Genomic DNA, 10,602 nt, shown 5'->3' on the forward strand with positions numbered 1-10,602 from the left:
TGATCTCTAATACTATTAGATAGGGATTACACATAGCAGGTAACTCCATAATTTTCGACTTGTATGGAGGTATATCAATTTTCAGAATGTGGACTCGCCCCGCTACAATTATAAAGACACAATATATGTGCCCATATACCTATAGTGACAGAAAAATTATTAAGTACGATGTTAAGCCCCATGCGTAACATACACACTTTCAGAATGCAACATTTCTGGCGTACGTGTTCCCTCTCATTTACTGTCCTTTGTCTCAACACTAATAATCCGTCACCATGAAAACATCAATGTATGATTAAAAGTCACCAATATCCTGTCGTGTGACTGTAGAAAATTATAATCGCAATTTGTCCAAAACAATTTTCGATGAAAAAAGTACAAATGTTATATTCTTAATTTGCTGGAATTCACGCTAAACAATTATGGTGTACGTGGATTCCCTGAACACTTTTGAATCTCCATTCCTCGTTCGTTTTCCTCACAGGTTATTTTGCTTATTTCGCCCTCTCAACCATCATGAACTTTGAGCCTAAGGCATATTTAAAGACATGAGATGCGTGTGATGGCAAAGGGGGAGTGTCAGCAAATCTGTAGCTGGAGTTGACCTCTGGCAGAAACTGTACACGACAGATATACAGATCCCACTCCTGAGAAAGTTTCACTACAACCATACACTCTGCTAAAAATTGACGCCATGTTTAAGAAAGGCAGCGAACACAGACGAGCTGTATCTTTATTTGTAGCAAGAGTTACATCCCTTACTCGTTGTTGTTTAACACATAACATGGCAGATTCTATCGCGTTTTCGTGTAATGTAGAGAGGTACAAGTCAAACGTACTGAGCGTGACAGAGAGATCTATATCATTATAGGCCTGCATGTACATAGGCCCAATGCGTTGGGGACAGTCTCGGTGAGTTAGACAGTGAATGTCGTTCTAACTTTAGACTGATTTGATTAAGTAGTTCCGCATTGCTATACTCAGCATATAAAAAGCGTGTAGGCCGATATAGGCTAAGGTTATTTAACCGCGTGACAGCCCGACCACTCTATCACTCTATCACCCTGCGTTCTGTTTGGCAAGATACAGGCCTATAACAACAACGGACATGAAACTGAGTGGACTCTTGTTCCTGTTGGGAATAGCCTCCGCCGTGAGAGAGCAGAGCGTCGGTACGGCCGATGGGACCGGTGTTGATGGCAGAGTTAAGTATCGACCCGACGGAATCAAAGGACAAACCAAATCATGGCGCGGGAAAAAGAAAAAATCGAGTACCGGTATGTCTCTGAACAGCCAATCTCCTCAGCCCGCTGCCTTCTTTTTCTCCAGGACGTTCGTTGACATTCCGCCCCCTCCCACGCCAAGTTCCGGTAACTCATCTATCGCCTCCATGCAGACGCCCATTCAAATAGGTGGCATATTTCCGAACTACTCCGTGCTGGCAGACACCGGCCCCAAGCGTTCGGAGTGCGGCATTGGGGCGCTAATGGCATGGGCAGATAACCTCTATCTGGTGTCCTATCTGTCCGTTCCGGACGCGGGCAGTGGTACTGGTCTGTACGTGATTGACGGAGATAACTATCAGGTCAGTGCGATATGATTAGGTACTTTGACATCAATATGGCCACATTTACGGACCTAACTGCCACAATTATCTGTTAAAATATGTCAGGAAGTGGGAAAGGGAAATGTTGTTTCCTCCTGAGGCCGCGGTTTCCTTGCAGGTGCATGTGTAGGCCCATCCTTATGAATCACCGTGACAGTGCGCTGCCTCCTCCCACCTTCCATCATAATGCTGGTTGCCGTCGAATAAGTGAAATATTCTTGAATACGACTTTAAACACCCATCAGAGAAATAAATAAATAAATAAATGAACACGTAAATCAGAGTGAGAAATGGGATGTCGGACCAACACAAAACATGTACACTCAAAAAATAAACCTTTCTGAGTGATGCTAGAATGTATTACGTTATAATAACATAATATTATATAATATGCCTGCCATATGTCATAATGTCCTGTCAGTCTAATGGAATGTTTATGTTGAATTAATAGAATATATGTGTTATATTTAACAGAACAATCTGCTGTAATAAGAGAATACGTTCTACAGCAGACTTTCTGTTAAACTTAACAGATTAATTTTGTATTAGTGTATTGGTGTTAAGGTCAATTAGAAACGAACGAAGTGTCCGTAAAAAAGTGCGAAAATTGGTCAACGCCGCTGATGGGTGTGAAAAAGGGGTATATTGACCCGTTAATAGCGTTGTAAAAGGGCTTTGATCATGCAGATGGAAAATGCGTTCGTTGGTGCTCATGAAGGGGGGTCTAAAGGGTGTTCAGTTTAATTCAGCCGAAATGCAGGAAATTATCTACGAGATTAAAAATATACATCCTCGGTTGTCATTAGTATTAGCAAAAAAAAAAAAAAAAAAAGGAATGTACATGCATGTATATGTGTCATATATCAGAATTATGTGGGCATCGACCCTAATTATCAGTAAAATGATAATGTTTTGGTGTCTTTATTTCTTTACCAAGTACTGTCTTGGAGTTTATTAAGTAGGCTAGATGACCATCGCATTGCCGCCCGACTTGAAACTTCTATCAGTTCATGTTAAATATATTTATTTATTTGATTTGATTCAATACCATTCATGGCCGCTCGCAACTGAGTAGGAATGCTTTTGAGAGGTCCCGACTCATTATGCATCAAAATGTATAACTGCGGCCATGGTTGCTTACATGAATAGCGCTAAAGACCCGTTCTCACGGTGCGATTTGTAGTACCAACTTAATACGTTGCATTCAATTTGTAGTGTTCGACAAAAACCGCATGCGACGTGTCTAGGGCATAGTGTTTTCCCCGTTTAGCTCCGTTGCTAAGGTCTGGCGTTGTTGTAAGCACATTTGTCCATGATTTCCCTTTTCTGCAATTTGCATGATGTATATTCCACAGTAGATCTTGACCGAGATCGCATATAAGCAATAAACTGTTCGGTTTTAGTGAGTGTTGAAACCAGTCTCGTTTTCCCGGTAGAAGCACTTGCAGTCTGCTTTTTCGGACATGGCTGTAGAGAAGCCGATTGATGACGCAAAGAGGGATAACGCGTAGTGGACAAATTTGAAGCGATTTGATTGGCCAGTGCATGCGATTTGTAGAATAGCGTTTTCTCCATTTCCTTTCGACTACCTCACACATCGCTGAATGCGACAAAAAGCGACAGGATTCTAGTGTTCTGACGCTTCCACTCGGTTGTATGTCACAAGTTTGTACTACTAATCGCACCATGAGAATAGGCCGTTAAGCGTCGCTGCACATATTCGCTGTTCGATGCTGTTACGTTTTATTCCGTCTTTGCATGTTGTCCATGGTTGAGTAAGCTATAGTAATCCAGAAATACGCCTACTAAGAAATGCTATATTTTCATGCCTATATCTTTTTAAAACAGACGCCGTCTTTGAGTTTTTTATTTTCGTTTTTTTCCTAACTTTCAGATGCGACGTTTGGTATCACATCAGTCCACCTACGCCAATCGGATCATCCATAAAGAGACTAATCAAATCGTCATAGGTGCGTGGCTTATTGACCAATCCGGGAACCTGAAGACGTTTGAGGACTTATTGCACGTGCGGGTAGCAGCCACTGCCGAACATCTCACAGATCCTGCCAATAAGGTTTCCTTTATAGTTTCTTTGCATGATAAACGTACATGACATCACAGCAGGGTTTTCGTTTACACATTTAAATTTATTTATTTATTGATTCGTGTTTACGCCGTAATCACGAATATTTCAGGTATATAGTGGGAGGAAACCGGGAAACGCCCGGGGGAAAGCCATTACCATCCGCAGGTTGCTGATAGACCTTCCCGCGTACGATCTTGTTCTTACTGTTATGCGATGTGCTGTCTGTAATATGATAGTATAATGTATCAGTTTGAATTATTTCATTTTATTTTAGCTATTGACCGTAATATTTACTTGTATGTGCTCATATTTAAAAAATCTATAACAATTTTTAAAAAAAATTCAGTCAATTTTCAGTCATAATTACCATTGGTTTGTAGTAGAAGTAGTAGAAGTTTTTTTCTGCCTTTTTTGAGCAAACATGAGGTCATTGGGATTGATTTCCATGGTTTTATTTCCTCCAGGTATACATGCTCGGAATGGATGGACCGCTGTGGGAGTGTGACGTCAATAAACTGAATTGCACACAGCTTTTTGATTTGGTGAAGGAATTAGACATTCCCAGCGAAAAAGGGGAACAACCCCACTTCAAGGCCGCTCACACCATGGACAACCGCTTGGTTGTGGCCAGTAACACATTTGAACAAGCAGATTTGAAAGGGTAAGTTTGAAAATGTTAGATGCTGTATGTACATAGGTAGAATTCAAGCGTGGATAAATCAAGTTTGTTAAGGTTAACCCTAACTGCAAACCTACGCAAAATAGCAAAAAAAAATGATATGAAAGGTTATGATTGATTGAAGTTTTTTGTGTCAAAAATCAGCTGTGACAATGTAATTGGCCTCAGATTTCAGTCTACACGACATAACACACAGCCACCAGGTTTCATTCTACACAACATAACACACAGTCACCAGGTTTCATTCTACACAACATAACACACAGTCACCAGGTTTCATTCTACACAACATAACACACAGTCACCAGGTTTCATTCTACACGACATAACACACAGCCACCAGGTTTCGTTCTACACGACATAACACACAGTCACCAGGTTTCATTCTACACGACATAACACACAGCCATCAGGTTTCATTCTACACGACATAACACACAGTCACCAGGTTCATTCTACACAACATAACACACAGCCACCAGGTTTCAGTCTACACAACATAACACACAGCCACCAGGTTTCAGTCTACACAACATAATACACAGCCACCAGGTTTCATTCTACACGACATAACACACAGTCACCAGGTTTCATTCTACACAACATAACACACAGCCATCAGATTTCAGTCTACATACATAACACACAGTCACCAGGTTTCATTCTGCACGACATAACACACAGCCACCAGGTTTCATTCTACACAACATAACACACAGCCACCAGGTTTCATTCTACACAACATAACACACAGCCACCAGGTTTCAGTCTACACGACATAACACACAGCCACCAGGTTTCATTCTGCACGACATAACACACAGCCACCAGGTTTCAGTCTACAAGACATAACACACAGCCACCAGGTTTCAGTCTACGTGACATAGCACACAGTCACCAGGTTTCATTCTACACAACATAACACACAGCCATCAGATTTCAGTCTACATACATAACACACAGTCACCAGGTTTCATTCTACACAACATAACACACAGCCACCAGGTTTCAGTCTACGTGACATAGCACACAGTAAACCATATGTCAACCATATAATGTCGCGCTTCACCCCCGAACCTGAACCCGAGCCTGAACTGATTGAACGATTATGGATGACGGAGCTATAATGGATGCATTGTCTAGCAGCTTCGGGCGATTCAATGCATATGCATTAGAACCATGACGTGTAACGAACGTCTATATGCGTTATATACAGGGTATAGAGACTATGCATCATATATACATGAGAAGATGATTTCTCATCCGAGAATTTCTTCTTCGCCGACCCCACCCGCTTTACCATTCTCCGGGTTCGACAAAATTAAGTCAGCTGAACTAAACCTTTGTCATCTTGATGGTCAGCAAGTAAACTTTCTGTGGGTAGCAGGAATGTTGCACACTAACTACATTTCTTGCTCAAATGGCATATTTTGTGCACAGTGATGGCCCAGCCGAAAGTTTCACTGCTGAGGCACCACCAGAGTTTATATATAATCCTGACTGAGGTAAATTGTCAGATTTCACCGGTTACGTGGGACCATTTGCCAACTATCACACTGTCGTCGCTGCTCTAGTTTCACTCTCCATCCTGTAATATTTTATATTGCCCTTATTTCGTAGACACCTATAACTGCGTAAAAATTTCAGAGAGCAGCATGGTGGTCGCCTGGCAGAATGGAAAGGACCAGGTAGTAAATGGACCATACTGGCGAGAACAGCTTTCGTTGAGGTGACCGGAAGGAGAAACTTCGGCAAAGTAATCTATGCCGTTGGCTGGGACAAACGGTCGGCCATCTTGAAAGTGTTCGATGGTGGAGACGAAGGTAAGTTAGACGGTATCTCTGAATTTGACCCACGAGGAAATAATCGTATATGTCAGAGTGGCACCATTAAAAAATGTTCATTGCAAGAAGATTCAATAGAAGATTCTTTTTATTAGGTACAGGAAAGACATGCGGTTGAATTGTTAACACGTTGCGTCTGTCGCATAGTTCCGCACGTTTTGAAAAACTAGCCCCAAGGGAATTGTTCAGATGTTATTTATTTATTTATTTATTTACTTATTTGTTTGATTGGTGTCATATAGGTTTTATATTTTACTTATACGACGGCGACTAGCAGTATGGTGGGACTGGGTTTTGCACTAAAACAAGATTGGTATTAAGCCTGGCTTAACTTTTAATACACTTTTGAACAACTAGTCCCAGGGGGTTTATGGTAATTGGATGCTTTCTTTCTTGGCATCGACTAAAAGTTAACACAGCTTCTTGTGTCAAACCTGGTCAATTGTAGTTTCATCATATTATAACAAGCTCATAAGTTTTATCCCTGTATTTGGACAGTTGCACTTCTTTTTTGTAGGCGAACCGTCCAGTTGGCAACAATGGCAAACATACCGACTTCCTAAAGCTAGCCATGCCTTTGATCACCTTTGGCAAACAGAATGGCCGAGGATACGAGAAGTGGAGACAGAACGCTACCTGATGGATGCTCACGGAATGTTCTATGAGTTGTCTCCTCTTGGTTGGGCCGGAAGTACTTGGGGCATTCGACCAATTAGCCAACACCTTAGAGTCATACCGGATTTTGCATCTTTTAGGGGAACATTGGTTTTAGGGGGCAATCAGGTACTTGGTGCGTTATCATTTCAACATTAATGATTCAACAAGCAAAACATGGCCTAAGTCTGGTATAACTGGTATAACAGTGTTCTGCAATTAGTATTTTAATCGTGTAATACGCATTCATTTTCCGAACTGTGAAATTATAATTTCCAGACCGGATTTAAAACGTATCAATGTAAACAAAACACTTGCTTTTGCCAACTCTGATCATGACGTCTTCCGATCAAAAGAATGTTCTTGTACACCCAATAGTTATCGCTTAACAGACTTACAGGCCTAAATATTCTTAGCAACAAGTCCTTCCGTAGATAGTTTGTATAAACACACAGCGCATTGAAATTCTTTTGACTAACTGTTTGAAATTGGTCTTGCGATGACAGACCCGGGACGTCTGTTCTTTGTAAACGCTTAACCCGTGACAACATCTGCATTTGCCGTGTCATATGTTATCTTTGCAAGTGTTTTCACCTTCATGTACATTTAACATGTTGCTTTTCTTATTATATTTTAAGGTTTCCAGTATATTTGACAACAATGTTGTCACCGGGCAATCTCAGTCCGGTATGTGGTTTGGCAAGACGGATGATCTTTGGTCATTTGGGAAACCACAAGGATGGGGCGCTGTCTGGCGGAGGGACAATGTAACAGAAGGGGTTTCCGTCCGATCCCTATCTTATGACCGGTTTTGACCATAAAGTCCTGCATCTAACAGCGCACGTGGCACACCCGGCACACCCGGGTGTAACCTTTGCCATCGAGATAGACTACACTGGAACAGCAGGTGGTTCAGAAAAAGTGGACCTCAGTTAATGGTAGTGTATTTATTAGTCATTTCCTCCCTCACTCTGCTGTAACTCTGCTAGAGGCCCGTGGTTTTACGCTGGGCACCCATGAAAATGACCTTCATCGTATAAGTGAAACATTTCAAATAAGTTAAATATTTCTCAGTTTTGGTCACAATGGGTAGTCGAGAGAACGTGTCCTGTTTGTGTGAATCAGTGGAATGACAGCACGAATTTCACTTAACCCGAAGTCATCTGATATGTTTTTTCTGCAGGTCACATGTCCGGAGAGGATTGGAATGTGTTAACTCGAATAGGTGTCTATAATGGCGGATATAATTACTACACATTTCCACCCGGATTCAGTGCTCACTGGGTCAGGGTCGTGGCTAGTGCAAACTGCACGGCAACTGCCTATTTTCATTATACATGAGACCAGAACAAGCTTTTTCACATTTATCCTGTATATACGAATACCGTGTGTATATATAGCAATACTTAATCCTATAACTTTCAGTTTTCTGTTTCACTATATTGGAATATCTTTTGATGCATGTTGGCAACTTGGGATCATGCATATTGGACGATTTGACGATTTTTCTACTGCAATACATTATAGAAATAGTCGTACACAGACATAGACTCGATTTGGAGTCTTTCGGAAGATCCGTGGTCGTTTAGAATGGTTTCAGACGGCTTGGAAGAGCATTTTTACCCTGATTTTGCTTGAGCCATGATGCTATTGGGTGTAATTTGCTACTAGTTAAGCATTTACATGAACAGTTAGAATAAAACCCTAAATGAAGTAAACTGACAAGAGGCCATATTCCGCCGGTTACGTTGGCCATTTATCAAGTATCAAGCTGTCGTCGCTGCTCTGGTTTTGCTCTCTATACTGTAGTTGTTTGTATTCTGAAAGCAAAAGGCTAACAAATCGAGAGGGCAAAAGTATAGCCCTGGAAAAAGGCAAAAGTCGCCTGGTAATCATTGCAAAGGAAGGAAAGAAAAACAACAGACTACCCTCATTCCTCAACCCCTTTGCATATGAAACAGCAACGTTTAGTGCAATCCCTGCCAATTTTTAAATGATTTTTAGAGACAAAACAGTATAGGTTGGATTGGCGAGATGCAGGGCGCCACAAAAAGTGTATTTTTATCAGTCAACACTGAGAAATGCCTTCAGAATATGCTTGAATAAACACCTTGCAAACATGCGAAAGAAGTTGAAGAATTACAGTACACAGCCCAGGTCCGCATTCCATTGGGTGGAAAAGGTTCTGTATATGGTTTGCATGTCTGATATCTGTAACCACGATTCCTTGAGACAGAAACAAAAGATGGTAAAAGACGCGTTTTGAAGATCGTACTCTGGATCACTGCTCTCTCATTAGAAATGTGGTGGGCTCGAATCCAACAAATTCTGATTTGGCTGCAGTCTAACTCGAGCAGGATTGTCAGGTATCTTTTGAAGTATTGCGGGCTCTGTGTTGTGTGTCCGGTGGTTTCCTCTGTGCTGTATATCTGGCGGTTTCCTCTGTGCTGTATGCCCGGCTTCTTCGACCTTGAACTCTCACTGCCGTCATGTAATCGAAAGGTTCTTGAACTTAAAATAGTAGAGACTTTCGGCTTCGTCGCTGTGTGGTAACCATTTCGGAGGTAAGGCAAGGAGTGATTGTAGGATTGTATAATTTATATGTTATCTTACAACTCCTGATCCATCAATGACGCAGCATTGTATTAGCATGACGGCATCCAGCTAAAAAGAGGCGGCGTAATGATTTGGGTCCGATTCCCAGAAAGCCAGTATGACCTCATGTCAAAATTTGAAATCTGATGCAAACCACTATTTTGCAACAGCAAAAATTTAACATAATCGAAATCCCCTGGCACACACTTTGGTTGTCTTACAGTGCTGTCTGTCCACATTCAGTTTCCATGCAGTGATCACAGGGCATTACATGCCGCCTCAGCAGCACCCATCTTTGTCTCTGGACCACACCATGTTACTGGAAACGTTCGTCTTATTAAGTGTCGGGCTTAATAGGGGAGTTCAGGCTCGCTAAAGGCTCTACTCTATCATGTGACTTGTCAAAATTGTAGGGATTTTTTTGTTCACATTAATTTATCGATCTCGTCGTGTCCTGGAGGTAAAAATGACACCTCTTTGCTTCAAGCACTTATTGAGTTCACAAACCTTTATAGGTGCACAATTTTCATCGTTTGTCAACTCTGTTTTTTTTCACAACTCAAAGATAGTTGCCTGAAGGTAACAAAGATAGTTGCCTAAAGGTAACATGGATTTGTTTTAAATAGAGCGATGAAAGAGTTCGAAGTCAAAGTCCCAATTGTCGTCTAATGACATTCAATTTCATGTCTTAATTTCAACATGTACAATTAACAGTTTTCGTTATATATATACATATATACCCATCTACCTGACGAACTAATAAACATAACGATAATTAATGCTAATTTCAATACCACAGGCCTGCACAGAGTCACGCGTTCTAACGTAGCATTACTGGATCGACTGCTGTTTAACGTCCACGATCTTGTTAGACATAGGCTATGTCCTTGTTACATGTCCGGTTTTATGAGGATGTGGACCCGTCCGCAGATATTAATTTACGTGAAATAAACTAGGCTATAGCAGTAAATAAAGGAAGTTCAACATATTCTTGACGTAACAGAGTGATTTCTTTCAGGTTATGTCATTCGTCTGTAAATCTGGTTACCGTCGTTTGTGTAAAATAATAATACAAACTAAGCGGAAAAATGCCTGTCACTGGTGGGAACCTCTCAAGAGGAATGTGAGTACAGTGAAA

General features: G+C 41.2%; 1 protein-coding gene across 1 annotated transcript; it reads left to right on the forward strand.

The window, feature by feature from the left end:
• The first annotated feature begins 785 nt into the window (after window positions 1-785).
• On the forward strand, window positions 786-8,210 carry LOC135461404 (uncharacterized). Its single transcript, XM_064738478.1, is given in 8 exon segments — window positions 786-1,585; window positions 3,501-3,680; window positions 4,157-4,353; window positions 6,019-6,194; window positions 6,733-6,998; window positions 7,508-7,638; window positions 7,640-7,776; window positions 8,053-8,210. Coding segments are annotated over 8 exon segments (1,722 nt in total). The 5' UTR covers window positions 786-1,108.
• Window positions 8,211-10,602: the final 2,392 nt, after the last annotated feature.

This window comes from Liolophura sinensis, chromosome 1 (genome assembly GCF_032854445.1).
Source record: "Liolophura sinensis isolate JHLJ2023 chromosome 1, CUHK_Ljap_v2, whole genome shotgun sequence".
Taxonomy (NCBI): domain Eukaryota; kingdom Metazoa; phylum Mollusca; class Polyplacophora; order Chitonida; family Chitonidae; genus Liolophura; species Liolophura sinensis.